Below are 24,798 nucleotides of genomic sequence, written 5' to 3'. Positions count from 1 at the left end.
ATTTTCTTAGATACTTCAAGCATTTGGGAAAAGTAATGCCTGGGCTACAGTCATTCCTTATTGAATTTTTACATGATGATCTCTTTTGATAAGTGAGAACAAACTGGGTGAGAAGGAGCTCAGATGAAGATAACTGCTTGATTAGTTTTTCCATGAAGCTGCAGGGAGATTTGGGTATTGGCAATTGAAAATGAAAATGTACAATACTGATTAAAAGCTTCATGCTGTATAGCTTCTCCAGAAAAGGGTAGTGTGGCTTAGTATTCACAAGTAGAAATTTTAATAATCTTTTTCTAAGACTGACTTATTGCCACTCGTCTGCCAGCAACTCAATTTTAATTCCTAACAAAACAACAGTTAAAAACAAACTACCAGGGGTACAGAAAGATGAATAGACTTTCAAGAAGGAATGAAAAAGCAATTCTGTAAACATGTATTTAAACTGGTGCAAGGTATGAAGGGAGTACTCATATGTGCTAACTTGGATGGTATTGTTGTTAGCAAGATTAAAACGCCAACATAAAAACTTGCATAGGTGACAGCCAAGGTCATTTACATGTATCTGAAGGTTGTACACAAAGATAGTGGGAAGGAATTGTTCAAACAGAAGCACTGAAATTAATAGTGTGAAAATAAGACAGCTCCTTGACAGTGAAATCAATTTGGATGTAGAATAATCTGCCCCAAGAGAAGTGGAAAAGCCTAGATCATTTTTTCACATTTAAAACAAATGTGCTAGTCTTAAGTACTGTGGGGAATAACACTGCAGCCTGAAGAAAAAAGGGGGGTGAAAGGAAAAGAGCTAAATGACAAGCCTCTCCTAGCTCTGTTATCCATGTTTCTGTGATGAGATGCTCACAGACCCAGAATCATGGAGCTGTGCTGCAGTCCAGTGCAGGCTTAGACCTAGCCAAGCTCATTGCAGCCACATGGGCAGTGTGAAGGTCTTTCTCTCCTTCCTCAAGTCTTTAACTGGAGGCAGAAAGTATATTGGATGTTTGGCAATGTTGTCGCAAATATTCCTCTACTCTGTTCAATATTTTTTGCCAAAAAGTAACTTTCCCTGTTAGAGTTGATTTATGTAATCAGCTACTGATCCCAATAGAAAATCTTCATGCATGTGAACCTGTCTCAGCACCCTTTATGCAACAACAATGTCAAAAGAGGCCCAGAGATCAACAGCAGCACTAGTGTGCACTTGGTAAAGTTTTAGGACTGTCTGATCACCAGCCCAGACCCACAGGTTTTCCTACAGTATTCTGTAGGAAAATCCTTTATCCACTTGATCTTAATTCCTCACTTCTGATCTATTTTCTTAAATCTTTTTCATAACTCTGATTTCCATTGACTGCTGGTGTTTCTTTAGGTTTTAATATGAAATTGAGGGGTTTGGTCTCTATGCAGTCTTTTGAATTAATTTCATTAATAAGTAAAGACACAGAAGGTGTTAGTTATCTGTGCTATTAAAAAACCACCAGATTGCTCCTTTATCACTCTTTTTTGTGGAATCATTTATGCAATCAAATGCTGCACACTTGTGCAAGTGCAAACTACTGCATTAAATGGACCATTGCATAAAAATAAGTTGCATAAAGATCTTTGTTATTCTTATTTTATGAAGTAGGAGTGGAGAAAGATTTAAAATACCTACATGCTTTCAAATTACTTACGGAAAGATAATTGGATAAGATAAACTTTTGAATTTCTCTTTTGAGTTAAAGGAAGAGTGTTTGCACTTGTAGGTCACTGGTGTAGCAGGCTGAATTACGGCAAGGGTATGGCTCAGGATTCACCTCAGTGAATCACACCAGGTTAATAGTTTTCATTTAAAGCATTGATTTATTTAGGCCTTACAGTTAACATTATAATAAATAAAGGCATGGGCAAAAAACCCCAAAGTCAATCTCCGAGAGACTAGTTTGAGGTCTGCATAGGAGTTGAAGCTGCTGCATCTTCCCGTAATGCATCTCACATGACCAGTCTCACAGGTAGGATATCAAGTCAGATGGACTTTGTCTTTGACCCAGGTTGGCAGTTCCTGTGTCCCTGTAATCTTCCAAACATGGCCTGTGAGTTGCTAAGATAATCATCACTGAGATGCTTAAATTTAAGTGAACTGCAAATAAACATGTGAAATATAGAGCACGTATCTTCTGGATGAGTGTTAATGCTTAACTCCGCACTTCTGGAACTTTGCGTAAAATCTTACTAGAAGAAAACCTTGTTCTCTTTCTAATTCTTTGACAATCTATTGCCAATACTATAAATTTTTCTCTTCAACCAAATTTTTAGAAGAAAAGCCAAGTACTTATGGCATTATCTATACATACATGCAAATTTCCTACCATTTAATTCAGGATATTGGACAGCAAGTTATAAAATTAGCACACACACGAAGTTTAACTCAGCAAAATTTCTGCTGAAACAGCTTAGAAGAAAAACAATTAACTCCCAGCTCTAAACTTTGGTATTTTACCTATGCTAGTAAATTTTCACCCTGTTATATTTAATCTGTGACCGATTTAAACATTGCATTCTATATCTTCATGTCAGTGACTCTCCTAAGCATTCTCTTACCTAAGCAGGGATGGCACAAACTTCTTCTGGGATAGAAAACACAGATACTATACTCCTTAATAGGAGGAGGCCACCTAAGAAATAATATTATCCTATAAATGAAACTCCACACAATTCTCAGGATGAAAAAACTGTAAAATCTAAAAAATACATGTATTTGTATTGCTCATTAATCGAAAAAATTACTCTATTAGTATTTTCTTTGACTGACAAGGTTCCAACAGACAGAAATATTTTTCATCACCTGAATAAATTCAACGACAAATCCTTTATTTCTCATAGTTTCTACTCTATTTCATTATGCTTACAAATTGCAGATATTTAGAATTTGTACTTCTCCATAAAATGAAAAATGGAAAACAGACCCACAGGTTTTCTAATTTAGTATGTTTTTCAATTTGAAAGAAGTTCTTTCAAATACTCTACTTCTACTGGATTTTTCAAAGAAAGCTATGGAAACATATTTCTTCACTTCAGCTGAGTAAAAGCCTCAAATTTGACATTATTTTTCACAATTTCAAGAACTATTTCACCTTTCTAAAAAAATAGATTCCTTAAGGCATACCAGTTCCCTGCCAGAGTCAACACTGCTACTATGACATAAATTAAAACTGAAGACTCACTTGTTTTCCTTTATTTTTGACTGTGACCTAGGACCAAGATGCATTATTATTAAATTACTGCATGTCTTTGTGGAGTGTCTCAAGATATTCTGGAGCAATGAGTAACTGTACAGTTAAGTTTTCCTGGCTATGTGCTGCTTTATCATTTGAATTTCATTTGATTACTTCAGCACATGAGTGAAGTTGTGCTGATGACAGCAGTATTTCTAATCTACCTTGGAGAAACGCTGAGCAAAAAATGTTCAGCTCAAGGGGAATGGTCAGGGCAGTCCAATAATGCAGAGTCGGATCAATTCAATAATGCAGCCAGTATCCACTGCTTGCCACCACGCTATCATGAAGCATGAAGACAGAGCTGTGGAGGATGTGAAAATGCATGAAAGGGTGAAGGCAGCTGGAAAAATGAGATCCAGTTCTTCCTCCAATATGGGGAGAAGTTGTCTTCTCCCAGAAACAAGCTGTTCCACAAACAGGAGTAATGCTGAGATCTGATTCTTCCATTACACCTAATGCTACCCTCATTTTGGAGGTCTTACAGCCTTTGACAGAACTTAAATCCAACAGAGATAAAATCATAGAGTCATAGAATATCCTGCGTTGGAAGTGACCCACAAGGATCATCAAATCCAACTCCTGGCCCTGCACAGGACCATCCCCAAGAATCACACCATGTGCCTGAGAGTGTTGTCCAAACACTTCTTGAACTCTGTTGGGCTTGGTGCTGTGACCACTTCTCTAGGGAGCCTGTTCCAGTGTCCAGCCACCCTCTGAGTGAAGAACCTTTCCCTGACATCGAACCTAAACCTTCCCTGGCACAACTTAAGGTTGTTCTCTCGGTCCTGTCACTGGTAGCCACAGAGAAGAGATTAATGCCCATCCCTCTGCTTCCCACTGTGAGGAAGTTGTACACTATGATGAGGTCTCCCCTCTGTCTCTCTCAGAAAGATGACACCATAAACGACAGGCTGGGCGTTACCAGGCTCTCTGAATTTGCGGCTTTTTGAATGTACTCAGATTGCGTATTTTCTTCTATTTTTGCCACAGTACCAAACACTTTAGGAAACCCATTCATTGTGTCAAATACCTTTAGCAAAGAAGTGCAACAAAAAGGTGGTTAAAATCCACTGCAAATGTGGAAAACTTTTAGATTACAGACTACAGAACTGCTTCTCCATAAAAGTGGTGAAGCTTTATACTTAGAAAACTTAAGCCTAGTAAAACACTGATGTTAGAAAAAATCTTCATTAGACAGAGAGAGAGTATAGACAATCTAATACACTGCTATGTTTTCTGAGAATCAAGGATTCAACTGAGATTAAGACCTATTTCTCTGCGTTGATACACCCAGATCTGCCATGGTGAACCACTAGCACAGTCTCTGTACCTGAGACCAGGACAGGTGTGACTGCAGGTTCTGGTCTGTGGCAATGAAGACAAACAATCCAGTCTCCGTATACACACATAGAAGAAGAAATAACAACAGACTTAAACTGCAGCATTTTAACCATTTTGAATGATGATGAGAGTGAAGCACTGAAGGGCTGTTTGGGAAGAATATGAAATATCTACTGTGGCAGGTCTTTAAGCAGAGATTAGACAAATCTGGGAGACAGGAGGAAGTCATAGAAGACAGGGCAGGGGTTAGATTTGGTGGCCACCTGAGTTTCCTACAGACCATTTTTGCTCTGATTTGATGACTAAGGATGAAAATATAATAATTTTTTAGAGCATAAATTGTTTGGAATTAGGTGGGGGTTTTTTTGTTGTTTGGTTGTTTTTTTTTTCGTTCCCCCCCCCCAGATAGGTAATAAATGGTCAAAAGGGTCCTATGTCAGTCACTGGATTTCAGCACTTGGAGGACAGGTGCATTAAGTATGCAGAGAGTTTTGTTTACTCCACAATGCAGATTTTGCTACCTCAGTGAAGTTTGCTTTTTCCTTTCGTGTCTCAGTGCAGCGTTGCTAGAATGACAACAAAGCGAGAGGACGACCTCACATTGCAGGCAGGGCTGTGATATCTGTAAACAGAATCTGCTCATAAGAAATATTATTAAATGCTATCAAGCTTCTGACTGTCATAATAAATGCATTCGTAGGCATTTGAAGAGTCTGGCTGAGTGTGATGCAGGTGATCTGACTGAAATATGAAAAGAACTTAGGATGACAAGCTAAGTGAATAGAAAAAAACCCTAATGGGTAGTGATGGAGCAATATGGCGTGGGTCACAGCTCAGGACCTGCACTGCTGATGAGCAGCAGAGCTGCTGGGAGGGATTTTGGAGGAATGGAGAGTTCCTTTCCTTGGCAGGCACCTCATCCATTTGGCACCCTGCTGAGCAGCCTTACTAGGGCAGGCACCCATCTGGAAATGCTGCCCAGTAAACATGGGCTGAATACCCTCCTGAACCCTGACACACACATTAAAAATTGAGAGATTGTGCAAGACATGACTTTCATTTCTTTGGGAAATAAAATTGGGTATTTGTCCATAAGACAAAATGGTGGAGTCACTGGCCAAATAAAGTGTGAAATGAAAAGGCACGTGGTATCAAAAAACAGTTCTCTGTATAAAATCAAGTTTTACTTAAACATTATGTTTCCAGATATTCAAACACTTCTCTGGAAACAGGCAACATCCATGAATATTAGTAAAAGTGAGATGTTGCTAAAGATCTTTCAAAGAGCTATGGTTTTGACTGTAAAAATATTTTCAAGAGATAGTCAAGGAAGTGTATATGATCTGACAGGGAGAAAAGCAAAAGGTGCTATTTTTGTCTCTTGAAAGACCTGATATAATTACAGCAGTTAAGAAAAAAATCAGATTACTGGCTCATCTCTTTTCACTCTGTAATATTTTCATCATTTGACACTCTTTTTGATTCAGTAAAAAGTCTGAAAAGCGCACAAAACCTGTGGGTTTTAGGATTAGGAGAGGAAAGGCTACTTTTATTCAGTCTGAAGCTTATGGTAGGGAGTCACCAAGAATTCAGTATGCTGCTTTGGCATAACCCTGGTCACAGCTACTCATATGTTCTGATCCTTTTGGTGCAAAGGTGAGCATCAGAAGATACTTGGGATATGATCTTGAGTTCAACATAGCATAAAACATACTTTCAAATTGATTAAGTTTGTGCTTACATAATTTCTGTAGCTTCCTCCAGGATAAATATCAGACATAAACCTTTGGGCCGTTCTATTTTCCATTGATTATCCATAGACCAGTAATCCCCAAAGACTGAGATAATAAATGCTTAGGAAATCATTACTGTATTTAACAATGAGAAAAGCTGCTGAAGATCACTACAACAATTATACGAATGAAGCTAGAGGCTGAATTTGGTCAACACAACAAAAGCACAATCTTTGCTTGGTGAAATGAAGCTGTTTATACCAGTATTTGTATTCTTTTCCTTACAACAGAGGTGTTAACATCTGTAATTGTTTTGATATTTTTAAAAATGCTAATAGGACCTAGATTTGGATGATGTCTCTGAACCTGAAAAAATAAGTTTCTTTTGGTCAAAATCATTTCTTTTGGTCAAAATAAACAGAATATGAAAGAAAAATGGCCTGACCAGGTTAAGCTGGAGATCCAGTTAGCCCAGTAGCTGTTTCTGAAGTCTAATAGCAGATGTTTAAATGGAAAAGTAAAAGAAACATGATCCTTCCCTGTTTATAACCTCTCTGCTTCTTGAAATCAGATGTTAAAAGATGCCATTGGTTCCATTGCTTGCTAATGTATCTAATTCCTTTTTATTTTATTCCTATTTATTTTTATACAACATCCTGTAATAATGAGCATCAGAATTTAATTATTGCATGGAAAGGTACTATCCATTGCCTTATTTAAACCTGAGATCAGAAGGTTTCTCTGGATCTCCCTAACTGTGATTCACATTCACTGTTTTTGTATCCACTCTGATTTTGTAGACTTTAATTTCACAAGCCATGGATTGGAGGAGTCAAATAAAACAAATTTAAAATGATATAAATATTCTAAACCACATTTTTAAGAAGTGCTGAGCTAATTTTCTAGATGAAGTAATGCACCCAAGTTTGGCCTTTGAAAAGATTATCCTTTGGCTCTCCCTGCTAATAGGTTTGTCAACTGTGTTGCTGAGTATTCTTAACACCTTTTCAGTGCTGATCAACTAAAAATGTCATGTTATGCATAATACTTTGTATCTTATCGATGGATTTGGGATTAAAAAATAGGTATAAACAGATAAAAATGCCTAAGAATTTATAAACCTGTAGAATAATTAGACATTTTCTACTTTAAAATCAGAGTTATTGCAAAGAAATTGTGGTACTACCTCAGGAAACCTTTGCTGTGCGTTATTAGTTTTTGAACATTACTTTTTTAGGGGAAGAAAGGACTTGGGACCAGTGGAGTGATTCAGGTAAAACTGCGGGAGGGTAACACTTTTACCTGTGCAATCCCCCAAAGGATTCTCTATATTCAGTTAAGTTTTTGTTCTTTTTAAAAAATGCTTATATGCACATCTCCTGGCCAAATTTAGGAATATCCCATGAAAAGTCTTCTCTCAGTTTCATCTTTAGAGTAAACTAAGACAGTTCCACTTGCCCACACAGTCATGAACGTGTGAACCAAAGGTGCCACAGACAAACATAAACTCATTCCTATCTGAATTTTGATTTTAATTTTGAAACAAAAGAGTTTTCCTGGGCCTACTGCAGCCCTGTTTATTTGGGCTGAATTGCTTCCAGATTAAAGAAAAAAAAAAGATAAAAAAATAAAGCATAGACAGCTTATACCACTTCTTTTTGAACACTGAAAGACCAAATGTAAATGCTGACCCCTAAAATGAACATACATGTATATTCAAATATGTACTCAAACATTTTATGTGTTGATGCTTAGTTTAAGAGTGAATCCTCCTTTTCTTTTTGCTTTTTCAATCACAGGCCTCCATTATCTTTTCTCAAAACTTTTGAAATTGTAGGACTTCATATGTGTATATATATATATATATATATATATATGTATTTTCTTTTTTAGCGAGCACTAAAATAGAAAGCTTGGTCCCAAAAGGGTACAATGGTTTTGGTCTGTAATTATACAATTTCCTAAACACTGAAACAAACAATGACGTTGAGTGGCTGGAATATTAATGCTACACTGATGATAAAAATGGAAAAACTATTTGGGGAATCAAGAGCTAATTAAATTCTTGACAGACTCACAGGAATAAGGACCATTAGTTATATGAATGAATTATTCCCCTGAGGCTTTGATTATGTACAGGAAACAGACATTTAACCAGTGATTTTATTGGCAATATAAAACTTATTATCTCCCCAAATAAGTGGCAACATTAATTTACAGGGTTGCAAAGCATGGTCATTTCAAACTGAAAAACAGAATTCTGACTCCTGAAGAAATGCAATTAGATGAATCAGTTCTTTCTTAATACATTTTGTTATGTATTTTATACAAAAGTTATCTGCATCTGCAAATAATATTCAGAGGCTGAAGACTGATTCCGTGTGCCTTATAAGTCTGGAAAACTGGTTTCAATCAGTGCAATTGCAAATGAATTCAGGAACTATTCTGTAGAGTAGTAAGAGGGAATTATTTGAAGGTCTGAAATATTATTTTGCTGGCATATAGAGGCTTGGAAACTACTGCCCTAGGAGCTGTGTGTTCATAGCAAGAGGAAATTCTTACCCTGTTAATCTGTCGGAAAGGATGGAATAAACAGGGATAAAGAAATTATTCATTATAGAGGGAAAGTGAAGCAAGAAGAGATCGAGTATTTCAAACTATGCAAAGGCCACAGCAACAGAAGGTCTGAAAGGGACCTGCTGAACCACTCGGTTCTTTCCCTTGCTTGCACCTACCTATGACCATGTCCTCTCATCACACAGTTTTGGCCCTGCCCTGTTTTTTTTCAACCAAACAGGACTTTTTCCTGATGGTTTCTGAATCTCTGTCTCATAGTTTGCTCACAGAAGCCCTTAGCTGTAAATCCCATGCATGCCGACTGGACTGTTTTCAAAAATAAATCCCTGCAAATGTCAAGTATTTACTACTGCTACAATTGCAAGCTACACTTCTGCAGAAAAATATACCTTAACAGCCAGGACTGTGGGCATTTCTCATGCTGTAATGCTTGCTAGCCAGATGGCAACACACAGGATATTAGACATCAGGCTAGTGAGAACTGCTGACTGTTGGGTACAATCACAGCAATGCTGTGGAGTGGTGACAGCAGGAATGCTGTTCTGTGCAGGCACCGCTGGTGGAAGGGAACTCTCATTTTTTGTGTTGGTTTGCCACTGTGCCTGCTGTGAAACACACTAGTGTTCAATGTCTGTCACAACTGTCAAAGCAGAACATCCAAACCCTAAAGTTTTGCATCTGGGACTTCTTAACGTTCAACCCTTGATTTGAGATTTAACAGCTTTTGAAGCTGTTTACACTGAAGGGAATTTACACTTCTGGCCCTATTTCATTGAACGGTTATCCCTCTGCATTAATTTTTCAAGTCTTTTCTTCCCTATCCCTCATTTAACTAAAATCACAGCTATCACAGAATGCTCTTAATTTTTTTAGTATCTTCCCATTAGAAGGTATTGTCGTTCAGTATTATTATAAACAGAATAATTGAATATTTCAAAGATTATATATTATATATATAAATATACAGCTTATTAGAATATATAAAATAATTTTATATATATATTAATCTCCTGTCTATATTTCACTATTCTGTAGGTCTTTGTTGCAACAACCTAAATATTCCTTATGATGCTAAAATTTTCTCTACTCTGAAACTTATAAAACACTTGCAAAGTGCAATGTCAAAAGGTTTCACTATTTACCTACCCCTTTTGCATCAATTACACCAGGTTTTGCATTGAATTTCACCGTCTTCAAGCGTGCACGCTCCTTTCTTTCAACTCTGGAAATAAGAAAACACAAACGAAGAAACACATGTTGATTATATCAGAATTTTGTATGATATCTTTGATATCTGCTCTCTCAAGGCTTACTATACATAGAGCAAGCATTTAAAGCAAATTTCATAAATTAAAAAGAGAGCTCTCTTCCTCAGCCAAGCACCAGTTTTCTGGTAAACACAGGACTGGGTTTGAGGAGCCTTGGCTGCCCTGCACCAGCAGAACAGCACTGCCTCCTAACCCACACGGGAGTGTGGGAAAAGCATGCCAGGGACAGATTTACTCTCTCTAATTTAAGCTGTTCAAAAATGAGGCAAAATTTAGAGTTCTTCTATGGTCAGAGGAATGAAACAAGGACAGAGAGAGAATGAGCTGTGCACCTTAGTGTACTTTACGGTGGAGTAAATTTTAAATTGTACAAATAATGTAAAGTGAATCCCACAATTCACTTGAATATAAGGCTAGTCATGTCCTTACCTTGATTAATATGGACATTACTGTAAAAGTGACATCTCCTACCTTTGCAAGGTCATCTACAGAATCTATCACCGGACTCAAGTAAAAAAATCTGATAATCCACTGGCTCAAGTAAAAAAATCCAATCATCTACCTGAAATTGAAATTCTAGTCCTATTTGTCTAAATTGGCAATTGCTCTAGGAAATCTAAGCTGAATCTTGCAAAGCTAGCTTATAAGGGGTCAATATTGTGTTTTTATTGGACAACAAATAGTTGAGAAAAAAGTGAGATTTGTTATATCCTCCAAAGTGGTCCTCATATGGCCCTCTTTTCTAACTTTCACAGTTTCCCACAAATGTCAATAGAATACATTCCTGCAAATCTTTTGGTTTCTAAGTCTGGGTAGTAAGAATACATAGTTTCTGATAATTATTTTTAAAAATAAAAACTCCAGTGTTTTGATAGAATGATAATTAACACAACATGTTTCCTTCTGTCTGAGTAGGCTTATATATGTCCTACTGAAAAACAGTGAATGTTGGTTACTATAGCTACAGTTTAAATTTAGATTAAATGCATTTCTCTGTACATGTGGAATATTCACATGGAAATAGCTCAAATGCAGCTTTCAAACTAAATCTATGTTATTAAAAAGCCATGAACAGTCTCAAACTAAAATAGGCAGATAAAGTCCCTTGGTAGTACCGGTAAAAATGAAGACTTGAGGCTGTGTAATTGCCTAAATAGGATGGATACCTTCTGAGGAAATAATTAGCACAAATGAACACAATATTCTACTTATGAATCTGTGTTAACATTTAAACTCATTCCAGCCCTGCCTAACTTCCTAAAACATCTGTTTTTAACTATTTCTTATTCATTGCATAAAAGTACAAAGATCAGTGTTTACAGAGCCATAGTGCTGCCTACTCTCTTATATGGATCCAAATCATGGGTCATCTATCGCCACCACCTGCATCTCCTAGAATGCTTGCACCAACGCTGTCTCTGCACAGTCCTAAACATCCACTGGTCAGATTATGTGACCAATACGTCTGTTCTAGAACAAGCAGCAGTCACAAGTATTGAGGCCATGTTGCTGAGAACACAGCTGCTCTGGTCAGGGTACGTCTCCAGGATGAAGGACCACCGCCTCCCTAAGATCCTGCTTTATGGTGAACTTGCCACCGGCTGCCACATGAGAGGAGCCCCGAAGAAAAGATTCAAGGACTCCCTGAAACAACATCTCAGCCTTGGCCATATTGATCATCATAACTGGTCTACTCTGGCCTCCAATCGGGAGGCCTGGAGACACACCATCTATAACGCTGCTGATGCTTTTGAGAACGCACGCAGGATCACTCTCGAGGAGAAAAGACAATACAGAAAGAATCGTGTCCTGCAGAACATACCACCTAAGGAGTCTTTCTGCTGTGCCTTTTGCAATCGGACATGTCTATCTCATATTGGCCTCATTAGCCACCAGCATGCTTGTAACAAATGTGGATAGAGCCTTTCCCAAATCTTCGCTCGCGAAGCCTAGCCATGACTGACATGACATTCATTGCATAAAGAAATTTGGAAATTAACCCTGAAGAGTGAATATTATGTATAAAAGTTGCATTAGCAGCCATGGAGGTATTGCTGATTTCTAGAGGCATAGCAGACAGATAACGAACTGCAGAAACATTCTGCATTGCCTTAAGAAGTTTTTAAATAGTGTCATTAAGTGTCATTAATCCTCCAGGCAAACATAGCAACAATGTTCATATATGCTCAGCATGCCTACTGAATATTCCAAACCTTTATCATCTGACTCTGTATTAAGGGTAGCACACAGTGTTGCCTCCCATTACAATTTTCCTGACACCTTCCACAATAAAACTGTTCCCAGTTACTTATAATTTAGCTGAACTGTAAACTTCTGAGCTGAAATTTTCTATGTTTCAGGCTGTTTACATTACTGTTGCTGCCTGAAATGTCAAAGAAATAGGTTAGCTATTAGAAAAAGGCTAGGACAAAACAAATGGTTTTGTCCAATTTATAATATGCTCTTAAAGTGCTTCAGCTCAGGTTCTCTATTGCCTTCATGTCTTTGGTTTGGGACTTGAATTGTGGCAGTGGGTTGGTCTAGTGGTAGGAACAAACCTCTCTTTTTCTGAAGGAATCAACCTAAGTTTCTGAAAAGTCTTGGTTTTACGTGCTCTGGAGAACTCTGTTTGAATTTAGCTCTGGTTCTTCAAAAATTTAATCTTTGTTGAAATGGTCAAGGTGCAGGACTGCAGTGAACTTCGATGTTCTCAGAATTTCTCATCTGGGCTACCAGGACACTTTTGCCATAGGCAGAGCTAAAAAGGGAACTAAAATGATGAAGATACAAAGTTTTGAATACCAGTTCTTTTAGATTCATTGATTCAGCTCTTAGAAAATACGCTTTTTAAAGGAACACTAATTCAAACATTTTTGGCCCTTTTGAATTTTCAGGGTTGTAATTGCTATATTTAAGGAAAAATAAAGTTGACTGCCTTTATTTCCCAAATTAAAAAGTAGTTTAGGTCCAAAGGGTTATTTGCAGCAGCTGATACTGTGAATGTCTATATATGAGTGTCAATTCCTTACACTGCTTTATCTGACAGCAAACCCACTATCCCTTGAGCAATTTTTTGATCCATCATCTGAAGAAATTGCTTATATATAGGAAGGAGTGTTTCACTTCAAACTGTAACCATTTTCATTCACCTCTGCTGCAAAAAGCAGGATTATGGGGAGTTATGCAAAAACATGAAGTGAAGGAGGAGGACTCCTGTCTGCCAAATTTGCAGAGGCCCAGATATGCAGCCCTGACTTGTCTGATGTACACATTGCTGCTGTGCTGCTTTCTAATTACATATTTGCTTGATACAGCTACACCTAAGGGATCAGGAAAGCATAGATATCTTTCCAAAACAAATTCATGTCTCAAGTCCCATTTTCAAAAGTGCTTGAGGAGTCACCAAAACTAAAAGAGATTTCAAGAAATGTTGACAGAAACCTACTCCCAGCATTCAAATGTAACTTGGGAGCTGAAAAGCTCTGAGTCCTGAGCACCACCTAGCACAACTGATGGGGATTTCACCTCCATCTTCCCACCCATTCTCCAAGCACAGCTCCCTGCAGAAACACGGCTGTGAACAGGGAAATTGTCTAAGACCCCTCTGAGATATGGGACAGCTGGAGTATACGCTGTATACTCACTTTCCCTTTAAAACATTCCTGGTAGTAGACACATTTGGCCCTTTTTTTCAGAGATGGTCAGGATTCACTCTCTTCTTCCCATGTAAAGCTAAAAGAGTGGAGCAGTATATTGAAAATATACATCAGCCTTCAGGTTCCCTCACTAGCAATTTCAAGACTTCAGTTCTTTGGGGTTCTGTTCTCTTCCTGCTCCTCTGAGGAACTTATTACTGGGATGCAAGACTTATTACACTGCAATATCTATCTGCTTTTGTGTTTCTGGCCACATGTAGCTATTCAAAATGGGCCTGTGGGATTTTTCAAAATGAGACTTTCAGTTCTTCATGTGTGCTGGAAACAAGAAAAAAATCAAATATAACTGAATAGGACATGAACTGGGATTGCCCATTGTTGGAGGTTAATGGACCAGTTTTGTCAGTGCCTTTCTAGAAGCAGAAATGTAGAATATGAAGTGAGACATGCTTTAATCTTCAATAACAGTATCCATCACTGATGTAGAATACAGATGCAAATTGCAAATTGGTTTCAAGGATGAAATAAAATTGTAACAGTAGCCTAATTTGCACAGATTTTGCATTGAGGTGTTTTGCACAATGAAAGTTATTTCCAAATCCAGCATGAGTACTGTAGTGAGGAGAGTAGCAAATAGAAAAAAACAATGCAAATTGGGTACTTGAAAGAGCTTCCTATATTTTGTATCTTTATTAGTATGTCTCTTCTTGCTTCTCCATTTCCAGGTCATCTGCATTATATTTGTTTTACCTGCCCATCAAGTGAGAGATAAGTGAAAATACATACATACTATTTATAGTTTAAATCAGTGGTCTCAGTTCATAGCTTTTTATTGCTTCCATCCTTTGCACTGCTTACTATTGTTCATGTGAGGTCTGAGCTTACCAAGATTCCCATTCTCAAAATTATTTTTGAGCATTCCTGAAGTAGCATTTTTGCAACTGAACATGTATTTTTCAGTAGGAGAGAATGTGCTCTGGTTCAGCTCTCCACTGTCAGTGACTTGCTTATAGAGAGCAGTTCATCACCTGGTCAATATTTATGAAAAGAGTAGACCCAGTGACATTAGGAATTGAATTCTCATAAAATTGTAGAACAACCTTTTTCTGTTTAAAAGCTAACAGCTCTTTTCCTTCGGCACAAAAGTCTCCCATCATTGCAAGAGCACAGGAAGAAGTTTATACGTACAATACATACCAATTTTATTCCGTACTTAATTTTTCCAATTAGATTAGTAGGTATGGTCAGGTAACTTATTTTAGACAAAGCTTACATGATTATGCCATGTTAAAAATTTTTATCATCTAAGGATTAAAATCTTATTAGAATCTTAGAAAGGTAGACAATTTACAGGAAACCATTAAACACAAAACTCACTTGAGTGGATAAACATGCCCTTCTGCCAAGCTGAGCAGAATAACAAATTTAAGCTGGCTTTTTGCCCACAGGGACTTCTGTGCTGGGAAAACCTCTTGTTTCTTGTCCTTAAATGTTTGTGAAACAAACATTTTGTGAAACAAAATTTTGTGAAACAGGAAGTTTTGTGTACTTTTCCCCCCACTTTGCTCTGAAAGAAGAGAGTGGTTACATGCATTTGTGGGGAGAATGTTGTGTATTTGAGAACACAAATATCAGGCTGGTACCATCATACACCTCCAGCTGGTAACAACAGACATATAAGTTGCATAACATTTTGCAGTCAGATGTACTTAAACTATCTAAAAATGGATATCTCAGAATGATGTCCAGTCTGACAGAAGTTTTGTGACTGCACATCTTAAAGACAATAGAAAGATTAATGTAATTATTTCAGTGTTTTAAGGCCAAACCCTCACTGTCTGCAGTAGTAAAAGTGGCGAGAATTTATGCTCAGTCATTCTGGGGCAACCTGTGTGAAATCTCAGGCTGTATTTCAGACCCACAGACTCAAGTCAAGCAGATATGCACACATCATAGAAAATACTGAAGCTTGACATTCGTAAGGTGGGAGGTTGCTGTTGTGGGGGGCTTGCAATGTAGGAGCTTGTCTGTGTGCAGGGACTCAGCAAAGAAAAAGTGAAAAGAACTGGAGGTGTAAAATCAATGCTACAGCAAATTAAAATCATTTTACTACTGAATTAGAGTATCTGTCTAGGAATTTAATACACTCTGACTTATGCACATTGGTTTTGTGCATTTTGTTCATTCTAATGTGAGTGTTTCCATGGGCAGGCAGTCTTAGACATAGGCTGCTCAGCTTGCTGCTGCCCTTTATGGGAAGCTTAATTTGTTTTTTTTTCATATGAATAATAGGAAGGACAACAGGGCAAATAAAAATTCTCATGATCAAAAGCACAGCATATGTAGAAATTCTAATCTAAATGTATACATATATACATGTAAATGTAACAAAAATCCAGTATAAATCTAGTTCTGTTGGTCATTTTAGTATAAATAGAAATTTTCAATGATAAGGGAGCAATTCACATACATAAACATAGTGCACTGGCAATACTGCAGGCTACCTGAGACAGTGGTACAGAGCTGGTAGTTATGTCCCCTCACCCTGGACATCCTGCCTGATATAATTGTGCCCTGCTGTCACCTTAAACATATCTTGGATAAATCTTTTGAGAAGATGTGGAACCAAGAAAAATTTGGCCTGAAATGTTCATCAATTAATACTATATAATAACTATTTAGTGATTGGTAAATTGCAACTGAAGTGGTTTGCCACCTCTCACACTGAAGTCCTATGCTTCCCAACACCAACATGATAAATACCACAACACCTTTAGAGCATTATATTTGGTTCCTACACAATTGGCTACTCAATCTCGTGGTTGAGAACAACAGCTGTAATCAGACAATAAATACATACTGACAAATGGACAAAATGTTGTTTTCAGATGTAGAAATGGTTGCAATTGTATTTAAGAACTGAAGGGTATTGAGAATTTAATTTTTGTTAATCTCCGCAGAGGTCATTGGCTCACTGGTTCATGAGATTTGGTCCTTGCACAGATCAGTGGAGAAACATGGGGCTCCCCCCATTTCTTTGTGCTGTCTCTTTTGGTAACCTTCTTTTAGCTGCAGTGCTGCCCTCCAAAACTCCCTTTTAAAGCCTGACTTTTCAATTTAACCATAAACGAGGAAACAAGTCCACACATTGGCAGCAGCACTGAAATCTAAGGACAAAAAAATCTTTCAAATGCTATTAAATAACTGAGAGGTATAGTTTGGTAATGTATCCAACATCCTGGAGACAATAATGAGTGGCAGCTCCCCTATAATTTTAATTATGATTTCTTCTGGTGTATCACATATGTCATAGAGGACTCTTGATTTATCATTCAAAATTTCTCTAATCAGCTCATGCTAAAATGTCACTGCATGATGGGCTGTCCCATAAAAAAATAAAAAAACCTAAATACATGGAAAGCAATCACCATTACATGGCACCTCAGAGAAGTAATATAATGTACTTGTTATTGCTTTATGTGTTTATATACATACATACATATATAGATATATTTGTGTACATGTGTATGTCTCTCTCAAAAACAGAACTGAAGTGGTCACTGGCTTTCAGAGCTATTCTATAATGATTTAACTCATGGAAAATGCAGTAATTATATCTTAGCTGTTGCTGTACAGGAGTTGAAATAGCAAAGCAGATAACTAAGAGACTAACCCTGGAACTAACAATTCCTGGATCTCTACAGCCTCTCTCTGGCCCAAAGTGCAAAAAACATCAAAGTGCAAAATCCCACCGGGTAGTATTCCACAGGCAGGAAAAGGAATATAAGCACAACACCAAAACCAAACCCCACTAATCCAACTCCCCAGAAAATGCAGACCCTATAATAAAAGATACAAAAATGAATGGGGGATTGAAAAATATAACACAAATATAAAATCCCTTCAATTTAGAGTATTGTAGGAAGTTGGGTTTTCACTGGTCACAGCCCAAGAAACAGCTACAGACTTTCTTTTATTCCTTCCTTTCTATCACAATATTTTACTGACAGATATTACATATGTTATATGACATATAATAGAATGTTTATAGAAATAATCCCATATAAACTATAAGATGCATAGCATTCTGGAGTCAACAGCTTAAATGAAGGTTTCCATGCCCTGGTATCCTATATTTAGTCAGATGAATCCCAGGCCTTTAGATAAAGCCTCTTACAGTCAATAATGCATACCTGCAAAGGAAATTCAACTCTGAATTAGCACATTCTGTCAAATATGATGAGCTTAATTTTCTTTAACTCAGCCCTGTGCACATTGATTTCTCATTCTCCCCTTGGGTGGTGTAAATGACCACAGAAAATGCTGGCAAGAGAGCATCAGTCTCACTGGCTCTGAGGAATCATCCAGAATCCACAGAAAAGAAACAATACTCACTTTTCAGTGCATTGATAAAAATAACCTTGTGCCACTGAAACCTTATGAAATAACAGCAACGTCCTCCCATCCCAGCTCAGGTGTATCATGTCATTATATTAATGCAGACAGAAAATCAGATGCCATTGATTTTTCCAAGCTTCTCAGATTCACTAGTAAAGAATCAGGATGACAAGTGGAGAGCATGGTAACTATAACTGCATCTTTTAAAATTCAAGACTCTTATTTTTAGTCTCTAACTAACCTATTTTCATCTTGTCTCATCTTTCTTTTTTTAATTTTAATTTTTTTTTCATTCTGTTTTCTCCCAGCATTTCCTAAGCTACATCTTATTCCTAGGCTCTCTTATATGTCTGACCTTGACTAGAGAACCTCTATCTTTTGTCCTTGAAAACACCACTGTGCAGGTAACCCAATTAGCTTTAGGCACATACAACCTCTCCACCTTACAGGATATACAATTCCACATCTTAATTAGCTGCTTCGCTTTGCCATTTCCCCCTGTATAGTTCTATTATTATGTAAGACAGCTTTTTGTAGTTTTTCATAGGAGACACCACACTGTGAGTGAGCTTTGTGCATGCACTTTTCTTAGTGTTAACTGAATAAACTTCCCTCTTTTTCCATGTGTGATCCAATCGTGTCATTACAACAGTGTTTACTGTAGCAGGCAAGTATTCCTTTTTAAATATCTAGAGACTAACTCTGGTTAATGAGCACATTTTTCCATCTTAAAAGTTATAACCTAGTTTTTATTTCTATTTATTATCCAACTTCAAAATTACTCTTTACTGAAAAACCAGGTGTGGTTGCTATTCAAACATGGTCATGATTAGAAAAAATAAGGTCCTTACAGGGCTCATGTCAACAAGGTATTTGATGGCCTTTCAGTTTACTTTTATATGATTCAGAATAATGAGTACCATAAGCTCTATTAGTACCTGGGCCAACTCTCTTGAAACAGCAGCAGGTGCTCTATAGAGTATCAAGCATCCCATTTCTCTACGATAAAAAATGGGCATGATATTTTTTTATATTAATGCTAAAGCTGAAATAGCTAAGAATAAAAAGTTTATATTCAGTATGAGAGCATTGCTGCAAAAGAGCAATTGCTGTAATATGTTTTGACTGATTTCATTTTCCTCCTACCCTTTCAGTTCTTGACCTTTCTATAGCAACTATCAACAGAGGCAGGAAGTAATACTGATTTGTGTGCTCCTTTTGATACTATCAGAGACTTGTGGCTAATTTTACAAAAGCATCTAGACAGAATAAACAACACAAACAATGAGAGAGATTCAGATGCCTGTTCTCTCTCCAGCAGTCACCATGAATCCATCACAGACAGACAAAGATTCAGATTTAGCTTGGAGAGCAGCTGAAAGTTTCTTCATTTACATTATATGAAAAATTTACTGTGATATTGATTGTCCATCAGTTTCCAGGCAAGCAGAGATTAAATTAAGAGATTTTGAAGCTAAAGATGACCATTATATAATTTAGCATCATTTTTTTACATCACACAGGCTGAGAAGTTTAATTCTATTAGTCTCTCAAAAGAAAGACATAGAGTCTTGATTTGAAAATGTCAAGACATTCATTACAGTTTGATGCTATGGCTAATCACCCTGACATTAAAACATGCGCTCCACTTCAAATTCAGAGCTTATTCCCAGGTTTGGGTTCTGGTTATTCCTCTTTCTGCAGAAGCTCTTTGGTAGACGGTGATCTCTTCCTCTTCCCCTCTTTCTTTGTGAAGTTACTAATCCCCTACAACTGAGTCACCTTTTGAGTTTCTTTTCAGTACAGTTAAACAGCCTGAATTCCTTAAATCTCACAGCAAAAATTGTATCTTCCAACTCTTGAAATAACTGTGGCATTTTCTTCAACTTTCCCCAGTTTCAGTAGATTGATGCACACTGTCTTTGGAAAAAAAATTAAATATTTTAACATAATGACCAAGGATGTAAAAAGAAAGTGGCAGCACTCACCTCCTCTTGCTGGGTATAACTCCCATTTCCTCACTGTCTCCCTCCAGAGTGACCCTCCTCGCCTGCCACCATTCATCATCTGAGGCATTGATGACATGAAGGATGTCCCCATACTTAAAACTGAGTCCTTGGCTTGGGAGGCCACTGTCTTTGCTCTTGTCATAGTCGAACATGGCTCTGTGAAAGGAAATAAAGATATAAAGACAGGTGATTATATCAGTCTTGGAAACATTTACTCTGAAGCACTAATCATATTTTATGTTACAGCTAACCCTTGCTTCTTTCCAAAAAGTCCCTCTTGTCAACTTGCCAACAGTCACATGTGGCTGTTGAGCTTGTTTTTTTTCAGACTTTCTTTTGGTCAGACAGGGGTTGTCTGGCAGACAGGGGTGCATTGGCAGGACTAAACATAAGGGACCAAACCTACGCTCGGTGTAATGCATTTCTTTAGGTGAATGGATGCATATATCTTAGCATCTAGATCAGACTGGAAGTGAGCTTTCAAAGGGAATCTCTTGATTATTCCCACTCACAGTGCTTTGGTTGATGTCCTGGAGCTGTGTTGGGTTGCCAACATTGTATTTCTAAAATTTGAAACTAAACGGATAGATGCCCTGACTAGAGTAGTGCTAGTCTGACATACACCCCTCAAATGCACCTAAGGTGCAGACAGCACCACAGATTTCACTCCCTGTGTTCAGTTCCCCGGTAGTACAGCACCTGCTCAAGCAGCCCTAGCTCTTTTCATCAATGCTGAAGATGTTTTCCACCAGTTTGAAGTGGACCTCCACCTTGGGTATGCCTATACAAAAAAGCCTCATGTATAGGACATGTATGTGAACATAGGATGTATATCTAAATCCAGGGACTCCATAAGCACAAACTGAAAGCCAGCTTTAAGGTACCTGGGTATCAGACTGTGTCTGGGCATAGTTCAGCATGAATTTGCTGCCTAAGTGTTTAACCTAGATCCTGGGAAAACTTTCAGCCTGCCCTGAGCTCTGTATTACCAAGTTACAGTGATACCAACTCTGAGCCTCATCCAGTCCTATGCCTGGCACCTACACCAGCAGTCCTCAGGGTACATGTACCCCAGTTTCTAAGGGGAAGACCCTGCACATGAATCCCAGCAAGACTGCAAATGAGTGCAGGTCACTCATTGGAGTTACCTAGCTAAAAATCCAGATCTTGATTTCTTACATGAAAAAATACTTGGAAATACTTTTCCTATGTAAAATATTGTTTAAAGATCATGCCTGTCAAGAACTGATATTTATTTCCTATAGGGAAAATGATATGATTATAAACCTGGCTACAGAAATGTTAGATCAGTAAAATCCCAATGTGTCTGATAATTCCTACTCTTTTATTGTCAGAAATAAAACTGTGGCAATCTCTTCACTGGTACACACTTCTTTGAGAAGGATTTGATGTAATTAATTGTTGTGCATTGTAGTGTAATTGGAAAGAATGATTATAGCATCTTTGTGGGTAGATTTAAAACACTCAAGGCTACCTCTCACAATAAGGAGAACTTTGAAAGAAGTTATGACTATAAAAGAGTTGTGACTATGCACTCAAAATAATTTAAAACTCTCATAAACACTCATTCTGCATGGAAAGTATGATTCAGTAGGAAGAAAAATGCTACTGAAATATGTCTTCTTTTAAAGAGTTTACAGTCTTGTACTAACATCTTCAAAAATGCCCAGATAATTCCCTTCTCTGAGGATAAAGGTTGCTGAATTTTACATAATCCATAAGTTTAGTTATGCTTGTGCCTTCCTTGGTAAATGTTCTTGGAATGCATGTAACCTTTGGAAAAAAATGATGGCTTAGCAGTGGAACAGTTTCTTTAAAAACTTGGCTATATCTTACCAAATATTTACATTCATAAAGGATTCTTATCAGTATCAGTCATCTGCTGCTTTTCATACGCAGCTTTCTGTGAGGACATTTGATGAAGAACCTTATATATCCAGTTAAGTATCATTAGACACCTCTGCTTAACCAATTAATGATACCTGACCTCTGGAAAATGGCAGTGCATACACAAACAGGCATACAATGTATCACCTTGTTGGTGTTGCCCTTTTCAGCATGCCATGGTCAGAATTTTACCATTGTATTGAACTGTCACTGTCTTAAAAATTCACTGAATAATTGTGTACCTTGCCATGGAAGCCTATCAACGTCTCAAAACCCCTAACCACACAGTTGGCAGCTGTGCTGATTGCTGGGCAGATGTCATATAATCCTGATTCCAGGAACAATTAAATTACCCAAAATGAAGGACAGTATCTTCTGTTGCAGATAATAAGCAAGACTGCCATATCCCAGATGTAAAACACCTGCCATACCGGAAATGCTCTGTATTTGCTGAGTTCTAGGACTGAGGTTGTGTTTCAAAAGCTAAGTAGTAGAAAGAAAGTAGGACAATGTTCTTTGTCCTTGAACAGACATTTGCACTTCAGAGCCCACGTGTTAACTTAAAATCAGACTGCCATCATGCTAGCTGATGTTAATGACAAATGCAGATGGCAATGTTTGTCACTGACTTGCTTTGATTGGAGTAATCATGTGCAATGCTAATTAAAATGAGATTTTATATCTCAGACAAGAGAATTTTTGAGCATACTTTTCACTGAAAGAAAGATTTTGTGGCTGATGCTCTACAGACGTTGATTACTCCATTAGCAAATGAAAATGACATGAGAGCTGACTTCAGTGCTCTTTCCTAAACATTTCAAATTAAGAGCCATGTCTAAGTTGGTAACACAGCCGTATTTTTGCTTACAACTTTGATAACATTTTCGGCTTTGTAAAACATACTTCTGCAAGTTGTTTGCTAGCCCAGCTATAAAGCAAATGGAGGTCCTCACTCTAGGCGCCGTTGTATGCATGTAGAAGTGAACATGACTACCTTGGGCAATAGGGAGACCTGGGCATTCTCATCCTCACCACCTCAGGCGGCAAGTGCAATTTGAATCTCCAATTGCAAAATCTAGTTTAAGAGGCTGGCATGTCATTTCTAATTTTCTACCTGATGAACAGCACCCAGTTCTGTTTGTGCTCAGTCTTGCAGATGTATATAAAAATAACACCTCTGCATGTGTTGAGTGTCAACTGACGTGATACAAAATTAATGCAGCCAGACCTCTTGTTTGTTTGGTGAAGGAACTGGGCAGGACAGACAGAAAAAGATGCCTTTTTTGCTTTACCCTTTCATGTTTTTAGATAATGACATCCAAGTCTTACAGGATACTATGCTGCATTCTGCAAGCACTGAAATTTTCATCAAAGAGTCAAGCTCAGCCCTCAGCAAAGTCTATTTGTTCTATGCAAGCTTCTTTACCCAGATAACATACTAAATATGTTAGAAACCTTAAGTAGGTTCTGCCTTGCCATGGGCATTATTGGTGGAAAGGTTAAAAAATAGTGGCATCTTTGCTGCTAAATATTGTGCGTTAAGGAGAGGACATAAGCAACCCAATCCAACAAGAAATCCACCTTTGCAAAGAGCAACCATCACTCCTCTCTGACAGATGAGCACCATATTTTCCTTTCAGTTAGAGAAGGACCAGAAAAATAGTCTTCCAAAATGAGATGTCTAATAGTGTGGTAGGATAGACCCACTCTGATAAGACCTAAAATCCAACCAAGCTATAATGCAACCTATTGTGCAAGATCAAATGCTGAACCCAGGGTGTTATCTTGGTTTTAATTATACTAAAACCATCCTGCTTCATCAGACTCCAAATACATACCCTGCTTTTTTGAAGTCTGATTTGACAGATAAGCTGATAGTTGACCTGTAAATGTGTGACTAGCAGTCAATCACTTTATACTATAAAAGTCCAGTCCTCTTTCATACAGTCAGGTTCTTCTGATGTAACCCTTTTTGGGGTGTATGTGTGGTGATTTCTCCCTTGGGAGGGGAATGCCCCCCAAGGTTACTCCTCAAGATGTGAGAGAAAGAGATCTCCCCATGAGCATTGGTACTGGTCAGTTACATCAGATCTCTACTTAATAATTATTTCTTTTTGCTAACTTTAATATAACTGCTTCAGTAATTGCTTTGTTACAGTGTGTCAAAAGTGGTTCCATCACACCTCTGTAATTCCTTAAATTTACACTATTGACATAATCCAAGGTTAAGATTGGATGCAACCTCACTTAGACTCCTCTCTGAGAAGGAGTTTAGAAAGCCAGGCATCCTTTCTGCATCTCTTGACTCAACCGTAGAGCTTTTCAATAAATTTTGTCTAAACCTTCCACTCCCACCCGTAACAAATAGAAATGGCAAAGAAGTGTTATTCAAACCAGCCAGAGGATTTAACCCATGAAGACTTGTCACGGTGCTCCCTCTGTGACGAATTAGAGGTGTCTCCACAGAATGCAAGTACAACAGTGCAGATACTGGAGAGCCTGCTCAGCAGAGCTAATGAGCTTCTGAACTTGCTAATATAACTATACAATTTCATATAGCTGAGTCTGTTTATTCATGGGTTGCTTGGGCAGTTCTCCAAGGCACTGAGCTGTAACTCATGTTTAGTGTCTTTTAATGCAGTATTAAAGAATAA

General features: G+C 37.7%; 1 protein-coding gene across 8 annotated transcripts in view; it reads right to left on the bottom strand.

Annotated features, from left to right (window-relative positions):
• DLG2 (discs large MAGUK scaffold protein 2) overlaps window positions 1-24,798 on the bottom strand; it is a 999,038-nt gene that overhangs the window by 31,894 nt on the left and 942,346 nt on the right. For all 8 annotated transcript variants that reach the window (XM_018071067.2, XM_025894987.2, XM_018071060.1 and 5 more), the window contains 2 exons: window positions 20,216-20,392; window positions 10,052-10,127 (listed from right to left, as the gene is read on the bottom strand). In XM_018071067.2, the coding sequence (XP_017926556.1) occupies window positions 10,052-10,127; window positions 20,216-20,392 (253 nt within the window). The remainder of the gene's footprint in view (window positions 1-10,051; window positions 10,128-20,215; window positions 20,393-24,798) is intronic.

Source organism: Manacus vitellinus, unplaced genomic scaffold (genome assembly GCF_001715985.3).
Source record: "Manacus vitellinus isolate BGI_N305 unplaced genomic scaffold, ASM171598v3 scaffold_2_pilon, whole genome shotgun sequence".
NCBI classification, from domain to species: Eukaryota; Metazoa; Chordata; class Aves; order Passeriformes; family Pipridae; genus Manacus; species Manacus vitellinus.
Note: the sequence above shows the minus strand (reverse complement) of the source record. Positions and strands in the feature narration are given on the sequence as shown.